Source organism: Colius striatus, chromosome 6, assembly GCF_028858725.1.
Source record: "Colius striatus isolate bColStr4 chromosome 6, bColStr4.1.hap1, whole genome shotgun sequence".
Lineage (NCBI taxonomy): Eukaryota > Metazoa > Chordata > Aves > Coliiformes > Coliidae > Colius > Colius striatus.
Genome location: NC_084764.1, coordinates 10,902,506 through 10,921,705, shown reverse-complemented (window position 1 = coordinate 10,921,705; position 19,200 = coordinate 10,902,506). Strand labels below are relative to the sequence as shown.

Genomic DNA, 19,200 nt, shown 5'->3' with positions numbered 1-19,200 from the left:
GGAATGGTTTAGTTAAATTTGAAAAACCTGTTGAGAAGTATGAAGAATATGTTAGAAAATATTGTAAGAAGCCTTTACTTAAAAAAACCCAACACCTTTTTTGGTTTTCTCTCCCATCTAAGCTGTGTGATACTGCTGTCATTTCCTGTAGCTCAGCCTGGTAGCGGCTGTCAGCTCCTAGGCAGCACTGTTAACTATCATGATTGATCTCAAAAATTTTGCTTCTCAGATGTCTTCAAAGCCAAACTTCAGAACTTAGCTTCTTTTCTCTGGGGAGTTCAGATCTTTTGCTGCTTTCACTGAAGTTCAATTATTCATTCAATATGTGAATTATATGAATATATAATTCAATTATGAATTATGAAGTTCAATTATTGACTTGGATGAGGGGACAGAGTGTACCCTCAGCAAGTTCACTGCTGACACCAAACTGGGAGGACTGGCTGATTCCCCAGAAGGCTGTGCTGCCATTCAACAGGACCTCGACCAGCTTGAGAGTTGGACAGAGAGGAACCTCATGAGGTTCAACAATTACAAGTGCAGAGTACAAGGAACATGGCATGGGGTTCCATGCACCAGTACAGGCTAGGGGTCAAAGTGCTGAACAGCAGCTCTGCAGAGAGAGACCTGGGAGTCCTGATTGATAATAAGCTAAATACGAGCCAACAATGTGCCCTCGTGGCCAAGAAGGTCAATTTCATCCTGGGATGCATCAAGAAGAGTGTGGACAGCAGATCAAGGGAGGTTCTTCTCCCCCTCTACTCTGCCCTGGTGAGGCCTCATCTGGAGTACTGTGTCCAGTTCTGGGCTCCTCAGCTCAAGAGGGACAGGGAACTGCTGGAGAGAGGCCAGCATGTTGCCACCAAGATGATCACGGGACTGGAACACCTTTCATATGAGGAAAGGCTGAGGGAACTGGGGCTGTTTAGTCTCGAGGAGACTGAGGGGAGATCTTAACATTTACAAGTATCTAAATGATGGGTGTCAGGAGGTTGGGGCATCACTTTTTTCTATTGTAGCTAGCAACAGGACAAGGAGTAATGGGATGAAGCTGGAACACAAAAGTTCCATTTAAATATAAGAAAAAACTATTTCACTGTTCAGGTGAGGGAGCCCTGGCATAGGCTGCCCAGAGGAGTTACGGAGTCTCTTTCCTTGGAGGTCTTCAAGACCCACCTGGACACGTTCCTATGTGACCTGATCTAGGTGAACCTGCTTCTGCAGGGGGGTTGGACTAGATGATCTCTGGAGGTCCCTTCCAACCCCTACCATTCTATAATTCTGTGAAGTCTGTCAAGATTCAGGCTTTTTTCTTTTTTTATTAAGCTGGGGAGAGCAGTGAAGTGTTATGGTAAGAGATCCAGAGTTCTTTTTTTCCCTCATGTTTGTTTTTTTTTCTCTATCTTCAGTTTAAAGAATGTTTATTTTCAAACCTGTGGTTTGTTATGACCAAGTTTCTGGTAGTTTACTATACTTTTTGAGTGTTCTGATGTAATGATTGTCACTCAAGCCAGTGTATAAAGATTTGTTGTGGTAGATTCAGAGCTCTTAGCCTTGAAATGGTGCATTATCTTCTTGGTAGCAGGGATTGGAGATGAGGGTTTTGGCAGGAATGCTTATTTTTGTTCTCAGTAAAAATATTCTTTGTGACAAATGCCATCATTCATCTACACGGGCCTGCTGTAATTGTAGTACCATTCAGGGACAACCAGGTTAGTATAACTTCTAGTTGAATGCATAGAAGCAGACAATTTGTCTGCTGTCTCTTCAAAACTCTTTTTCATACGGTCTTTGGCTGAGTTGAAACAAAAAAAGGAGTCAAATAGATATAGTCTATGTAACAGCAAATTATCATAGATAGTTTTATCTCAATTATGTAAGTGTAGTGGTGATTTATGGTGTATTACTATGCTATGACAGGTGGAACCTCTCTAGGACTTGGAGCTTTCTAATTAACATTCCCTGGTTGTCATGGAAATGTAGCAAAGATTTTTGTGTAGCTATGACAATTATCTAAAAATCATTTTTCTTGAAAACTTGCTTTCTTCTATATAAAAGATTTGACTTTGAAATGTAATTTTAAGTTACAGATTGGGATTTTTTTAACCATTCTTTTAAAATAGAGGTTGTAGACATCTGAAACATTAACACTGCTATTATGTTCAGTTTGAAATGAAACGTTTGCAGATTTTTTTGTAGAGAGCTGCTACAGATATTCAGGGAAATATTTCCTTTGCTAAACTCAGATAACCGTTGAAGTACGTGCCGTGCTTTAGAGCTGAGGGACTCATGCGTTCTTCTCCAAGTAGACTGGCAATTGTTATTTTAAGGGGGTGTTGTAAGTTCACTTTTTACTTTTAAATTGACTCTGAGATTCCATATTGAACAGGGCTCTGGCTCACCAGGTTATAGGAAACAAAGAAAAATAATGAGCTATGTAAATAAGCAAGATCCTTTCCCTGTAACTTTCTGTCTCTCAGTTCAATTCACTGTAAAACTTTTTAGCAGCAATAGGAGCTTTCACTTAGTAGCTTCCTCTGTTATAAGCTCCTCTCTTGGTAGGCTGATACTTCATTTCTCTTAAGTGTCTGTGCAAGCCTGAATTGCTGTTGTCTTCTTCCTGCTCATTTTTATTTTGTGTAGTGCGAGCTTTTAAATTTTTTTTTAAGCAATATCCTCTGCTTTCTTCAGAAATACTTTAGAAAATGGATGTGTCAGTTCACAGTAACTCTCAGCTTCTGTCAAAGATTGCACCGTGTTCCCAAACATCAGCTCTATGCTGCCTTTGGGAGAGCTATGTTAAAGTTGTTGATTGTTTCAGACTACTTCTGCCATTTCTCATCCTGTTGACTACTGAGATAGGGGTTTATAAATGCAACGACAAAAAGCAGGAGGAGAAAGCTAGTTACGAATAATAACTATTTTTCTGAGACCATGTTTGTCCCATCTGTACTTTCCTACAAGCTGTCACTGAGTGTGATTTGAGACCTCAGAGCTGCTCAGTCATTTGCAGTTTCAGCGTGTCAATATGGCAGAGTGCACACATGTGGTGCTGCTTTCCCGGAGTCATTTCTTGGAGGAGGAACTGAGTGAAGGCTGAGGAAGTGGGATCCGTGCTGCGTGTGGTTTTATCAGGTGCCGTTACGGAGGGATGAGTTCCTTCTGTAGTGTTGGTAGTGCGGTAAATCTGATACTGAGAAGTTTCTGATGTCTCTGCTCATCCTTTTCCTTCTTCCACGAAATCTGATAATAATTGAGTCATCAGACGAAAGGGGATGAGGACAATTTAGTAACAGTTATTATTTAATAACAGTAACTGCCACCAGAGGAAGCTAGTGTCAATCTGTATGTCTCCTGTTGCAACGTTGGATCCTTTCTGATTTTTAGGGGTTTGTACTACCTCTATTGTGTCCATTTCAGACAAAGTACATCGTAAGCACAAAAGACTCAGTTTGCTTTCTGCAGTCTTTGGATTTTGGCTAACATTAAGTGGAAAGACTATTGACTTCTGTAGTAGTGGTAAAGTGAAGTGGAACAGAGTTGCTAGAATCACCATACTTCTAATAATAACAGTATGATAATGCATGCTTTTTTAAAATAAATGTTTACGAAGCTCTGGTATCTGTCCTGGGGAGCAGATTGCTGTCTCTCATATTTGATACATCTTACTCTCATCTTTATCCATTACTATTTGTACTGGTAGAGGCTTATGGAGTAGTTGGGAAAATGTGTCCAACTCTTCCTTTTCCAGTTCTAATAAAGTATCTGTTTACTTGACTTTTCCTGATATCTGTTGAATCTGATTTGCTCTGGTGCTTACACCAACACTAGTTACGTGAAGGCTCACAGTCTTACAGCCATGTGAGTCATAACTATAGTTGTACCTACTTTCATTAATGGGTTAAATCATGTGGAATTAGTAGAGGCAAATTATTTTTATATGTATTTATAACAGATATTTATATAATATATAAATTATACAGGAATGATGATTTTATATATGTATATATACATATATCTCATACTTGTGCTTGAGTTTCAGAAAGTGTTGAGTGCATCTCCTAATCTAAAAATAAAGTCAATTTTGTCAATATACTTTTCAGTTAACACACTAAAAGCCACTAAAGCAGAAGTCATTGCTAAACCACTCTCCATCATCTTCAGTAAGTTGTGGAGAACAGGAGAGATGTCTGAGGACTGGAGGAAAGCAAACTTCACTCCATTCTTCCAAAAGGGCAAGAAGAAGGAGCCGGGTAACTACAAACCAGTCAGCCTCACCTCTATCCGTGGAAAGGTGATGGAACGACTTATCCTGGGTACTGTCTCTGGGAATTTAAAGGACAAGAGGGTCATTTGGAGCCGTCAACGTGGCTTTACCAAGGGAAAGTCAAGTTTGACCAACCTGATAGCTTTTTATGAAGATGTAACCAGGTGATAGTGCAGTGGATGTGTTTTATCTTGATTTCAATAAAGCATTTGCCACCACCTCCCACAACATCCTCACAGGAAAACTGAGCAAGTGTGCGCTGGATGATCATGTAGTGAGGTGGATTGTTAACTGGTTGAAGGGAAGAAGGCAGACAGTTGCGATCAATGGAGCAGGATCTAGTTGGAGGCCTGTACCTAGTGGAGTCCCTCAGGAGGCAGTGCTGGGACCAGTACTGTTCATATATTCATTAATGACCTTGATGAGGGAACAGAGGGCACTGTCAGCAAGTTTATGATGATACTAAACTGGGGGAAGTGGCTGACACAGCAGATGGCTGTACTGCCATTCAACGAGACCTGGACAGGCTGGAGAGTTGAGTGGGGAGAAATCTAATGAATTCAACAAGTGTAGAGTCTTGCATGTGGGAAAGAATAACCTCATGTACCAGTACAGGTTGGGGAATGAACTCTTAGAGAGTAGTGTAGGGGAAAGGAACCTTGAGGTCTTGGTGGACAGCAGGATGACCATGACTCAGCAATGTGCCCTCATGGCCAAGAAGGCCAATGGCATCCCCGGCGTGTATTAGAAGAGCTGTGGTTAGTAGGTTGAGAGAGGTTCTCCTCCCCCTCTACTCTGCCCTCTTGAGACCGCTTTTGGAATATTGTGTCCAGTTCTGGTCCTTTCAGTTCAAGAAAGTCAGGGAGCTGCTGGAGAGAGTTCAACACAGGGCCATCAAGACGATTAAGGGAATAGAACATCCCCTTATTATGAAAGGCTGAGGGAGCTGGGGCTCTTCATCTTGGAGAAGAGGAGACCGGGATGGCCTCATTAATGTTTACAAATATGTAAAGAGTGGGTGTCAGGAGGATGGAGCCAGGCTGTTCTCAATGATGGCCAATGACAGGACAAGAGGCAGTGGGTATAAGCTGAAACATAAGAGATTCCAAAGAAATACAAGGAAGAATTTCTTCACTGTGAGGGTGACGGGCACTGGAATAGGCTGCGCAGATGAGTTGTGGAGTCTCCTTCTCTAGGGACGTTCAAAACCCACCTGAATGAGTTCCTGTTTGACCTACTCTAGGCAAGGGGATTGGGCTCGGTGATCTCTCAGGGTCCCTTCTCCTTAAGATTCTGTGTTTCTATGATGTGGCTGTGATAAGTAGGACAATCGGGTTTTTGTTGTTTGCATAATACATGGAAGCAATTGTAAAGCAAAATTTTCTTGGCTTTAAAATATATTAGAAGCTATAAAAGATTTCTGTATTATGGAGTATAATGAGCAGATGATCTGTCTATGATGACCAAGTCTTGTGTAGTTTCTGATCCATTAACTAGAAAAGTTGCATTATATCATGCAATTACTTCGTTTGTCCCAAATTGTCATGCTAGGGGATGATTTTCATTCAATGAAATCTAATTTTTTCCTTGATACAGTATTTATGTTAAATACCAAACACCTTTAAAACAATTTTTGGCTAATGTGTTAATTTGGGAAAACAAGTAAGAACTTTCATAGTGACAAATTTTTGTCCTGAACTCAGACTTTTTATTTTTAGTATCATTTGCTGAAGTATGTATTGAAGCTAAAAATATATTGAAGCAAGTTAGCAGTAGGTAAAGGGCATTATATGGAGCATACCAGGCTTTTAATTTCTTGGTTCTGGAGTGCTACTTGTTATTTGTGGAAAGTTTAATAACATATATAACATACAAACTGTTGTTTCTCGCTCAAGCAGTAGTCTTAAGGAAATGAGATAGTTTTGTTGTTTAGTATTTATGGCTTGTTTCAAAGCCATGGTATGGTCAGCCATAGTCTGATTTTTACATTTATTTTTAATTGCCTCTGCCAGTTTATGCAATAAAAATTTGTGTATATAAACATTTTTCTGTGATATCTGCATGAAATGATAGAGATTTATCTTGGATATATGATACAGATATGTTATCAGATCTGGAGCATAAAGAGAGGAGATCTGTGACTGACACAGCTCTTCTAACAAGTTGCTAATGTAGGTGCAATTACAACTGCAAAGCAGAGTTTTTACTGTAGCTTATTTCCCCTGCATTTGGCAGTGGTGGTGTACATGCAGTGTTTTCTGTTTAGCCTCATAGATACTAAGCTTTAGCACATTGATTTGTAAATACAATGCACATAGGGTAGATGTAGTGTTACAGCTTAAAGATGGGAGTTGTATCTGTCACACTATGCCTACAAGAGGGAACTTTGATGGTGGTAGCTGTATCAGTTTGAAGACCCTGTAAGATGACTTATAGAGAATATGAGGTTCTACCACACCTGGGAATGGGAGATGTTACTCAGTTTTTTACTTTGGCTCTTCAGTGTGTTACTCTCTTTCAAGTTGCTGATAAGGCATAGGCTTGTATTCTCTCTGCATCTGTGTGTGCATATTTATGTCAGGAAGGTAAAGAGAAATGAACAATAAATGTACTACACAATTTTCTGTAAGCACTAATTAATTCTATTAAATTCAAATGGTTGCAAATATAACAGATGAAAGAGTTTATATTTGAGTCTTCATAGCCTAAGTGTACTCTGTTACCTTATTTAGAAGAACTGTTAGTCTAATTCATGGATTACCTTGTACACTCACAATTAGTGAGTTATGCTTCTCTAACACAATGTTTTCTGTCAGGGCATATTCAAACTCTTTTATTCACAGAAGTTAATGAGAATTTACAAAAAAAGATATCACAAATGAGACACAAAATTCCTATCAGTTAATAATAATCAGCTCCTTAAAGTTTGGTTTCACAACAGAGATTTAAATCCATGGCAGTGATGGAATAGTAATACTTCGAGAATTTTCAAAGTGGTTTCTTTATTGTCAGTATTTCACTGTGTTTAATCACCAGGGATGCTCTCAAACTTCTACAAGAGAAGCAGAAGGGAAAACTCGGTGAACTGAAACCCATGGTTTCCCCAGTTGCTCCCCAGCCTACCGCAGTGCCTTCTGCTGCGCAAGCAACATCTGTGACTTCTGCTTATCCAAGGCCAGCGGTTCCACCAGTTTCTACACCAGGACAACCTGCTGCACTGGTAACACTTCTGTTAAGTCCTCAACATTGCTACAGCTAAACATTTCCATGACTACTTGAGCATGAGACTTCCAGAACAGGAGAGGTGAATGAAACGATGCCACCCAGTTATGTAGAGTTTTTAGTATGCTTGAGTGATTCTAAAGTAATGTAATTCAAAGTGCAGAGCTCTTCAAATTACAGTCTGCATACTACTTTGTGTACCTTGCAAATTAAAGGCATGAAAAAATTTATATTGCAGGCCTTGGAGAGGGAAAGTCAGAGAAGCAGGAGTTTCATTGCAGTCCCCAAACACAAAGAGTTTGGTAATCAACAATAGACCCTTTCCCTCAGTCCTTGCAGGATCAGTAGGCCTGTGTGTATTTCCAAACTTGAATTAACTTGTATCCTCATACATTTTTACTCTTACCTCATTTTAGTGCTTTCCTGCAATGTAAGTGTATGTAAATGCCATCGAGTTGTCAAGAAGAGAGGAAGGAATGGGCTTAGTGGTTGCTCTGAAGAGTAGTTTTCCAAACTTCGACACCTAACTACAGTTTCTATGTGAATTTGAAATGTTAGAAATACCAGATATTATTTTTTTAAAGAAGAAATACCTGTGCTGAAATACATGTTAGTATAAGTTGAAAAGCTTTTGTGAAAAATGGTGGGAAAAAAGTAAATTCAAAGTATCTCTACTGACTGAAGTTTACAATGTTGCTGCAATTCATAATATTCAGGAAATGCTGCAAAGAACCAAGCAAAGCACAGAAAGCTCAAGCTTAGATATTTTTCCATTATAGACAAAGAATGTTTCTATGATTGCACCAGAACATAAATATTGTGATTTGTTTTGTCAAGTACTACTTGGTATGTAGTATGCATGCTATAGATTAGGTATACAAAGTAATGTTTTACAATATCACTTGTTTTCTTGTTTTCTGTAGTCACTGATCTTTCAAGAGATTAATTGAAAGTTGACTTCTTTCTACAAAGAAGTTGGCAAAACTTCTGCATTGACACATTACTGAATGCTTCTGGAAGGGGAGAGAATTACAGAAAAGATATACAGTAAAGCCTGTCCTAAAGAACCACTCAGGGGACTGAAAAAGCAGTAGTTTACTGAAAAAATACTCTATTGTAATTTCAGTGGAACAAAGCATATTGTGAGCAACGTGCCAGGTCTGGTAAATTGGATGGTGTTCATATATTCTGACCTGAGTATTGGTATATGTTTTTTTTAAGCAGTCTACTAGAATAGTGGGATTAATTCTGTACTGTAAAGTGAAACTGAAACCCCTTGTGTTGATACAGGTTAAGTGGAATACACTAGAACACTCAGTGGTATTAATTATATTAATTCTAATAGTAGGAAAGTGTGTCCTTTTGGTATTTGAAGGGAATGTTTGAAGTGAACAGGAGTCACTGACAATAATGCATCAGTGCTGGAGTCCTGTTTCTGCAGAGGGAAAGCATGTTTGCTCTCTTTAATATGCAGCATGTGATTTCTTCCAGGGCACATTCACAGAAATTCCAGCCAGCAACATCCGAAGAGTTATTGCTAAGAGACTAACAGAGTCTAAAACTACTATACCTCATGCATATGCTGCTGCTGACTGTGACATTGATGCTATTTTGAAATTAAGAGATGAACTGGCCAAAGGTTAGTGATTGAACTGATTTAATATAACCAGTTTTTTGTGACATGAATGTCTGTCACTGCACTTGTACAACACAGTGCTTGCAAATTTCATTGTGTTCCATTAGAGTTCTCATTCCCTTAGACATAGATTGCTAACTAAGGTAACTTGCAGGTTAGTTTTGTGGTAAGCAGGTACTTGTTTCATTCCTCCAAATAGATGATCACTTAAGATTTCACTCAAGATAATCGTCTATAAATAATTTTCCTTTTACAAAAGCCTTTCTAAAGGTATGTGTGTTACTTGCCATAAAACAGGCTCTAAAACATAGTATTTTGGCTTCTTGATTGAGCTGACACCAATAATGGTGATAGCAATGTTGCTTTATTTGTGAGAAGGTTAAGTTTAATATTGTGTAAATATCACACATCTTCAGGATAATCTTGTAGCAACTGTGGCATCTTCTGCATTGTATCTGTAGTCTTTATTTTTGCTGCCAGTTCTGATTTTACTTAGTACATTTGGTCTCTTAAAACTTGAAAAAAAATAATGCAGAGCAAATATAGCCATTGTTTCTATCCCTCTCTACTGAGCTATTGGGGAAAGGAAGCAAATGTATTAAGAGTTACACAATGTTTCATAGGCTCACATTGAACAAATACAGTCTGCTTAAGGTTACCTGCTTCTGACTATTGCTGCCTTTTTTTTGCTTTTAAGGTAACAGCTTTGTCACTCTCATATTAGCCTTCACCTTGCTAATTCTTGTGTTATTTGGCCTCCGGGGTCACTGGAGAATAACATCCTTCTGGTTTTACAGCTGAGTAGAAGCTCATCTCTGCAATTATTCCAGTTAATGCATCACCAACATAAAGAGTAGCACTATCCAGTATTGTATGTTTAGGTCTTACAACAGATTTCTACACAGATAGTAAAAATGTAAAGCATCAAACACATATGGGCTGCTACTTTTAAGAATGAGCCAGTAATACTCAAGTTGGCAGCTTTTTTTGACCTTCTAGTAACAGCTAGGTAGAGTGTCTCTGCACAGGAGACTTTTTCTTGATGATGCTTCATTTGTCCTAAGGGAGACAAAAGTTTTCATGCTTTTATGATTGTAGTTTGAAGATGAGTTGCTTGGTGGCAGTGTTTCAATGTGAATCTGATCTATCACTGAAATCTCGTCATCGAGCAAATGCTGATAAGTCTCACAAGCAGTCATTGTTGCCTTTTTTCTTTTTGCAGATGACATTAAAGTATCAGTAAATGATTTTATTATCAAGGCAACTGCAGTTACTCTGAAGGTAAGTGAATAATTGACTTTAAAAGAATATGTTTTATAGTAAACTGGCAAGGAGATGAGAAGTATTTCGTGAACCTGTGTGGAGATATAAGTGCAATCATAGCAAAGTGGTAAGTTTTTCATCACTTATTAACAGGGGTTTTTTTAAAACTGTTCAGGTAAAATTCTCTACACTATCTATGCTGTGGAGTGTAAAAATATGAACTTCTTTGTGCATCATAGAATCTTAAGGGTTGGAAGGGACCTCAAAAGATCATTTAGTCCAACCCTCCCTGCTAGAGCAGGACCACCTAGAGTAGGTCACACAGGAACTCATCCAGGTGTATTTTGAATGTCTTCAGAGAAGGAGACTCCACAGCCCATCTGGGCAGCCTGTTCCAGTGCTCTGCCACTCTCACAGTGAAGAAGCTTTTCCTTATGTTTCTTTGAAACCTCTTATGTTCTAGCTTGTACTTACTACAGTCATCATCTGCAGATAATGGTAGATGCTTTGTCAGCAATGGACAAGATAAGTCTTCTATTCTTTGCTGTTGCATTTTATTTTCTCCTGCAGTTAAAAACAAATATTTGTCCAAGTCTTATACCAGTCTTGTGTATAATCTCATGTGTGTTCTCATGGCATAATCACTAGTCTCTGCTCTGAATTTAACATTTTCAAGCAACTAATCTTTGTTTATTGCTAAGAATTCTCATTGTTCCTTTTGTCAATGTAAAAGTCCAATAACTGCAATACACCCTGAAATTAAGGTCTTAAATATGATTAGAGTCTGCTTATTCCTTACCAAACTACAGAGACTTTACAGTCACCATAAAATCATATTCTCTGAGTAGAACTGGATACATTGCCTTCATAGAATCATAGAATGGTAGGAGTTGGAATGGACCTTTAGAGATCATCTAGTCTAATCCCCCTGCAGAAGCAGGTCAGCCTAGATCAGGTCGCATAGGAACATGTCCAGGCGGGTCTTGAAGACCTTCAAGGAAGGAGCCTCCACAACCCCTCTGGGCAGCCTGTGCCAGGGCTCCCTCACCCTCACAGTGAAATAGATTTTTCTTATAATTAAGTGGAACTTTTTGTGTTCCAGCTTCATCCCATTACTCCTTGTCCTGTTACTAATCTACTATAGAAAAAAGGGATGTCCCAAGCTCCTGACACCCACTGATTAATATTGTGAATATTAATAAGATTACCGTCAGTCTCCTTTTTCTAGACTAAACAGTCCAAGTTCCCGCAGCCTTTCCTCGTGTGAAAGATGTTCCAGTCCCCTGATCATCTTGGTGGCTCTGTGCTGGAGTCTCTCCAGCAGTTCTCTGTCCCTCTTGAGCTGAGGAGCCCAGAATTGGACACAGTACTTCCAGTGTGTGTTGATTGCTCTGCTTGGAAAACACTCCTGGTGCCACTTAATTTTTTGAAACTGAAAGGAGTCAGAGATTCTTCTTCAGGAGAATTCCCACACTTTGGAACTGTCTCCTTTTAGTCCAAAGTGTCTCACATAATCTCTTGCAAAACATAATGTTAAATTAACCTTATTTCCAAACTTGTGAAAATGAAAAACTGTGGTGGTTTTACTGAGCTATGGAATGGTTTTGGTTGAAATTTTTAGATTATTTTAAAATATTTTTTTAATATCCATTCTGCTGTTGAAGAATAGGAACTTAGAGAACATTACACCACTTCTTCTAGGAGTGAAGTTAGTTTAGATAGAGATAGTATTTTTCTGAAATATCTTCTCCAATCTGAAGTCAACTTCATAATTCCTAATTTCATTGAGGTCACTAAATACTAATATTAGATTTGTCAAAAGTACCTTAACAGTGTCTGTAACCTGGGACTTCATGTTGGGTATGTTTTTCTCTCTGAGCTGTTTCAGCTTTATTTGGTAAACTCAAAAACTGTATTGAAATTATTAGTAAACATTATCTCAGTTTTAATTGAGTCCTCACACAAGGGAAAAAAAAATCTGATGCATTTTAGGAGAATCTCCTCAGAATAACCATGAGGTTACGTGTGCTCTGTTCTGTTGTTAGCTGCTTCTGATGAGAGTCATGAGTGGAAAACAGCACATGGGTGGAAAACACCACCTTTCTATATCCATGCTCTTTATGTCAACGTCTTGTGATTGATTTCTGAGGAGAGTGACACTGCTTTGTAGCTTGGCATGCTGGGTGTAAGTAAGGCAGTACCAGTGGCTCCCCAAGGAATTTGTAGGCTTTCTTAATTTATTTTTTTTCCACCAGCACCAAAAAAACCTTTCTGGCTGTCCTGCCATTTTAACTTCCTGGAGCGTATACTCATGCTTTTTGACAGTAAATTTAAATAAATAAATGCACATTAATCATGTACATCTATTCTCAGACCTTCACAGTGATTATTTCCTTATTTCTTTTTGTCATGCCTGTAGCAGTCCTGATGACAGATGTGACCTGTTCTTTTACCTTCATTTACAGACAGCAGTCTGTGATACACTAATTAGTTTGGTGAATGCCTGCATGTAGCTATATGTCTGAAAGAATTTTTCCTTTTTCATGATTGCACTGTTGTTCTTTTAGCAGCTGTCATTTTTTACTCTCTCTTTTCTAGCAAATGCCAGATGTGAATGCAGCCTGGGATGGAGAAGTCTGCAGGCAGCTGCAGTCCATTGACATTTCTATTGCTGTGGCAACAGACCGAGGTCTCATTACACCAATCATAAAAGATGTTGCTGCCAAGGGAATAACGGAAATTGCTGCCTCTGCCAAGGTAGGTCTTACATGCATGATAGGCTGAGGAATATAGCAGCTGTATCAGGTCTTTGTAGCAGGAAATTTAGCATGACCCAGATACACATCAGTAATAACAAAGGTGATAAATGGATCTAAAGCAGTTTCAGCATTCCTTGGACTTAAAAATTATTATTAATTTTGCAACTCTGTTCAATTTAATTAGTAGTAACTTAACATCATGTTATTTAGTTGAGTGATGGCTAGACTGTTTGAAAAATAAACCTCTACAGACTTCTGCAATTTAATATAATTACATTTCTATATAGTTATGAGAAAACAAAATGATTTCTTTAGTATTTTTGGTGTTTGGGTTTGAGTTTTACTTTGTTTGGAAGGGTCTTTTTTCCCTTTTCCCAGAAATTGGCTTATAGCTTCTTGTGTTACTCTCTGTGGAGTTATATTGTGTCACTTACGTCTGTGTGTGTTTTTTGCAATATGCAATTCTGTTGACAATGCCTGAAAGATATTTAGAAATGTATACAGGGAAGATAGTTGTTAACCATGCCCAACAGAGTTATATTACAACATGAAAAGGGATTAATCTACATCACAACTGTAACTACTAACCAACCTATCTGTGCGGAAGTTTATCTTGTGAAGACTCTACCTCCAACCCACATGCAAACAAAAAATGTCAATTCAGTCATAGTTTCCACTTAATGACTCTGGTCCTTAAGGTCAGGAATGAGATTTCCTAGAAATTACCTCTTGGTAGATTGAGTGCTTGACAGGATATCCTACATGTAGGACAGCATGTAGTAAATTGCTGAAAAGCAGGACACAAAAACAATCTAGAAATTAAAAATAAAGTCAGTTCCGAGAAAGAACATGGTAAAAGTCCTTGGAAATCAGTGGTAGAATTTCTAAAAAGGAATTAAAAAATCTCTAGAAAACAGAAGCCGTTTCTGGAATAATCTTCTCCAAGGAAGTTTCACAAATGTCATATATCACTTCTTTTATGTTGTGACGAAATAGGTTTTTTGGGGTTTTATTTACTTTATCAATCTTCCCAGACAGATCTGAATCCATTTCTGTGACTGTGCTTTTGGAAACTGTTATTTTTGTCTTAAAATGTCATAATGCTACAATTGTCACAGTGTGTCATTTTTCGATGTGCTTGTCCACCTACTGAATAAATGATACTAGACAAAACCACTAAATGTGTTCTGTATGAGTAAGACAGGTCAGGATCAATCATCTGTCCTGCAGATATTCCCACTTCACTCTCTGCTGTCAAAGAGACCCTGATATTGAAAGGTTGCCACTAATGTAGGAGTCATCTGACACATTTCCAGACACCACCTTTTCCAGTGGGTAGCTGGAAAAAAAACATTCTCTCCATCTGCTAGAAAGTTCTGAAGTGGTACATGACAGTTTATTTAAACAGATATGTTAAGAAAAATACTGTGACTTTGTCTCATCAGAATTTTGTTAGGTATCTTTATCTTCCGGAAACACCAGGGAAAATGGTGGTTCCATTGTGAAAACTGGAGCAAGGTTTGTAAGGTGAGAGAACTACTTTTATTGTTCAGCCAGTATTGTTGGGAAAATTAAGTTTTGTGTCCTTGCCAAATCATTGCACCTACAACTACAATGTAGCTGAGGTGCTTCCCTAAATCTAAAAGCAGATGACTTTTTAATGGCTTAAGGGTAATTCCAATGTCATACTGAAGTAGAAATAGTTTATTACAGTATTTTAATTTCTTTCCTCTCTCTTCTTTCTCTTCTTCCATTTTTCTTAGGCTCTAGCAAAGAAAGCAAGAGATGGAAAACTGTTACCAGAAGAGTACCAGGGAGGATCTTTTAGGTAAAACTCTCTAGCAGCATTACATGCAGTGTCAGAAACGCCATTCAGCGGGATCTTGACTGGCTCGAGAGTTGAGCAGAGAGGAACCTCATGAGGTTCAACAAGGACAAGTGCAGAATCCCGCATCTGGGAAGGAACAACCCCATGCACCAGTACAGGCTGGGGGTCGAACTGCTGAAGAGCAGCTCTGCAGAGAGACCTGGGAGTCCTGATTGATAATAAGCTAAACATGAGCCAGCAATGTGCCCTCGTGGCCAAGAAGGCCAATGGCATCCTGGGATGCATCAAGAAGAGTGTGGCCAGCAGGTCAAGGGAGGTGGTTCTGCCCCTCTCCTCTGCCCTGGTGAGGTCTCATCTGGAGTCCTGTGTCCAGTTCTGGGCTCCTCAGCTCAAGAGGGACAGGGAACTCCTGGAGAGAGTTTAGCACAGGGCCACCAAGATGATCAGGGGACTGGAACATCTTTCTTACGAGGAAAGGCTGTGGTAACTGGGGCTGTTTAGTCTGGAGAAGAGGAGATTGAGGGGAGATCCTATTAACATTTATAAATATCTAAAAGGTGGGTGTCAGGAGGTTGGGACATCACTTTTTTCTATAGTAGCTAGCAACAGGACAAGGGGCAATGGGATGAAGCTGGAAAACAAAAAGTTCCACTTAAATATAAAAAAACCTGTTTCACTGTGAGGATGAGCGAGCCCTGGCACAGGCTGCCCAGAGGGGTTGTGGAGGCTCCTTCCTTGGAGGTCTTCAAGACCCACCTGGACATGTTCTTGTGTGACCTGATCTAGGTGAACCTGCTTCTGTAGGGGGATTGGACTAGCTGATCTCTAAAGGTCCCTTCCAACCCCTACCATTCTATAATTCTATGATTCTACGAATTAATTGTTTGGCAGGGGTATCACAGACATCGGTGTGTAGTTTATCTGCAGTTCATTACAGGAATGTCTCTAGATGGGCAAAAAAACCTTACAGCAAAGTTAAAGATATTAACTCTTAAAAGTTTACTTTTAACTGAAATGTTAAGAATGGAGTAGACGATTTTTAAATAGTAGCGTGTATTTAGTAAATACTTCTATAGAAAATGTAGTCAGCAAAAGGAGCCATTGACTGAGGAATAAATGGCATGTGTAAAACACTGGCATAAATCTAGTGACAGTGTTGCACAATTAATATCTTAGCTGCCTTTTTACATTCCCCAAGTTCCTGAAACTTATGATGTACCGTATTTTATGACACAGTATTGTTAAGCAATGTGTTTTGTTGCATCAGCTTTAGCTTAGCTCACTGTCAATTTTTTGAAAGCTAATTATGAGTACTTTTGTTAGTCGTATCTTCTAGAGTAAGTGATTTGTGACGAGAGTAACTTCTGCAGAAATGTTGCTGTAATGTATGTTAATAGGCCTGGATTGCAACTATCTGGAGTATGTGGCCCTCATGCTGGAGGTGGTAAAAAAAAATCTAAGCCTTTCAAGAAAGTATGGAAATGCAGCAATGGAGGCTTCTATGTCTTCAACACAAATGGCCCAAGGGTGAAGAACTCTGTATTTCACTGGGAATGGATGGCAGTGGTGGGAGCAGCTGTGGCAAGTGTGACCCAGGGGCAGAGCTGCCACAAGAAGTAGGAAGGTTATGGAGCATCGGGGAGTCTAAGAAAGAGACAGGCTGGTCGAGCCATGCTCTGCCCTCCCTGACACAGAAACAGGACAGCCACCAATAAACAAAAAGATCAAGGGTGTCCTGTATTCTCCCCTTGCCAGACTGAAGGCAGTAGCTCAAAGGAAAGAGGTGAATGGAGGCAAGTCTGCTCGAGGTGGTAGGTGAATCCCTCCTTGCCCTCCAGATATGAGGCTCTGGAAATGGAAGATCAGTCAGTGGATGACTGTCTACACTGGAGGTATTGCCAAGGTCAGAAAGGCCTAACCCTGTATCACAACCACTTCCGTGAGGAAGAAAGGATGGGTTATAGCTGTAGGTGACTTCCTCCTGAGGGGAACAGAAGTGCAATGTGCCAGCCAGAGCTTCCTCTCAGGGAAGGCTGCAGCCTCCCTGGGACCTGAGTTAAGGACATCCTTGAGACATGTGTCTTAGCACGGCCCTCAGACTGTTAGCTGTTACTGCTCTTCCATGCAGGTGGCAATGAAGCCACAACACGTAATCCAAAGCCAATCAAAAGAAGCATCAGGGCCTTGGGATGGTTGGTAGGGAGATCTGGAGCACAGGTTGTTTTTCCTTGAAGCAAATTGGGTCATGATAGTTATTGAATATAGGTTGTTTCTTCTAGAGGATATATAATTTCTGACATTACTGATATCTCTCTTCTCTTCCATTTAGTATCTCCAATCTGGGCATGTTTGGTATCAATGATTTCACGGCAGTCATAAACCCCCCGCAGGCCTGCATCCTAGCTGTGGGCCGAGCAAGACCGGAGCTCAAGATTGTGGAAGATGAAGAAGGAAATGAGAAACTTAAACAGCATCAGCTCATGACAGTGACTCTTTCAAGTGATGGTCGGGTGGTAGACGATGAACTGGCATCAAAGTTTCTGGAAACATTGAAAGCCAATATAGAGAATCCAATGCGACTTGCCTTGTGTTAAACACACAAGGTGAAGACTGCTTCTTGTTCTGACAGCATAGATAGTTGTTCTCTTCTTGAGGCTGTTCTTCTGAATAGGAGAGTTAATAGTTACTGTGAAATGGACAGTTAAAATATTTAATTTATTGAATTCATGTGAAAAACTATTAATTTTCATGCTTCTAGTCTTTTTGCAATAACCAGCTTTTATACTGTAAAGCTAAAAGACTTTAATGTACTATGTTTCTTTAAACACCCAATACTAATGGCACATAACACTTGTGTAGGAAAGTCAATCTTCTCTGTAAAGGAAAATCAGGAAAACTTATACAATCCCTTTTAAATTTCATAGTTTGGGCTAAAAGGGAACTTTAAAGTTTTCCAAGTCCAGCCTCTCACCCCCTTGCAATAGGCAGGGACATGCTCAGCCAGATCAGCTTGCTCAGAGCCCCATTCAACCTGACCTTGAATGTTTACAGAGATGCGATATCTGCCATCTCTCTGGACACACCTCTTCCAGTGTCTCACCACTGTCATGGCAAAAAAATTTCTTCTTATATAAAGAAGTCTGAATCTACTCTCTTTTAGTTTAGAGTCATTGCGCCTCATCCTGTGTCAAAAAGTCTGTCTCCATCTGTCTTGTCAGCCTCCTTTAGGTGCCGAAAGGCTGCAATAGGGTCTCCCTGGAGCCTTTCCTCATAGCAGAGGTGCTCCAGTCCCTGCTCTGACAGGTCTGTGTCTGCCTTGTACTGAGGACTTTAGAGCTGGATGCAGGAACTACAACTGGAGTCTTTCCTGTGCTGAGACGGGATGCTTTATTTAAGGGCAAATATCTAGCTTTTAAAGAAAGCAAGCAGGAATTGTAACTGACCAGAGTGCTGCTATGAGTCCTAGTCAACACTGGGATAACCAAGGAACTAAATTAGATGACTGGCAGTAGAAAGTTTTTCAGTTTTCATAGATTTTTCTGGCATACTGTGCCATCCAAATTAGACTCAGATAAGGTTTATAAGATTTTGAGAGATATGTCAATGACTTCCTACATAAAGGCAAAGACATTACAAATCAAAAAAGGTTATTCTAATTTCATTCATATCTCAGATTTAACTGTTGTTTTTACTATAAGCTACATTGAAGAAAATAAGATGACTGGAGATGAATGGGGAAAGGAAATGACAAGAAATTCTGAAAAAGATTCAATTAGTTCATAGATAAAAAAATAATTTCTTATTAAGTAATTTAATGAAATGCACCACTTCGTCCGTATAATTAGAACCGATTGAAACACATTTAAACTTTAAGTGCATCTATTTTTTTCATAACTTTACAATAACTGCCTAACCTAATGCCTTGCAGGAAGGGTAGAGGGGACAATAAGCTTGTCTGAATAAATGCATTCTCTGTAAAGATGGAATCTCAGTGTTGTTGATTTTTAGTTTTTGATGGAACCAACATTTTGTGTAGTAAAAAAAATAATAGGTTTTCTTTGACTTAATTTGGAGACAATTACATTTAAAAAATTTAGTAGTTGCCCCTACCACAAAATACCAAAAAAAATCCTTTTTTTCAGGTGCTCTGTGATGTATAGTAGTTAATCATAGAATGATTAACTGAAACTCCAAGTTAGTTGTGCCATCAGTATTGTGATGAGAA

The 19,200-nt window shown here is 39.2% G+C and overlaps 1 protein-coding gene across 1 annotated transcript in view; it reads left to right on the top strand.

Moving 5' to 3' along the window:
• Positions 1-18,961, top strand: part of PDHX (pyruvate dehydrogenase complex component X) — a 31,913-nt gene extending 12,952 nt beyond the window's left edge. Inside the window, exons 6-11 of the mRNA XM_061997518.1 lie at positions 7,304-7,487; positions 8,981-9,128; positions 10,348-10,406; positions 12,987-13,145; positions 14,911-14,975; positions 17,305-18,961. Of these exons, the coding sequence (XP_061853502.1) occupies positions 7,304-7,487; positions 8,981-9,128; positions 10,348-10,406; positions 12,987-13,145; positions 14,911-14,975; positions 17,305-17,569 (880 nt within the window). The 3' untranslated portion in view covers positions 17,570-18,961. The remainder of the gene's footprint in view (positions 1-7,303; positions 7,488-8,980; positions 9,129-10,347; positions 10,407-12,986; positions 13,146-14,910; positions 14,976-17,304) is intronic.
• Positions 18,962-19,200: the final 239 nt, after the last annotated feature.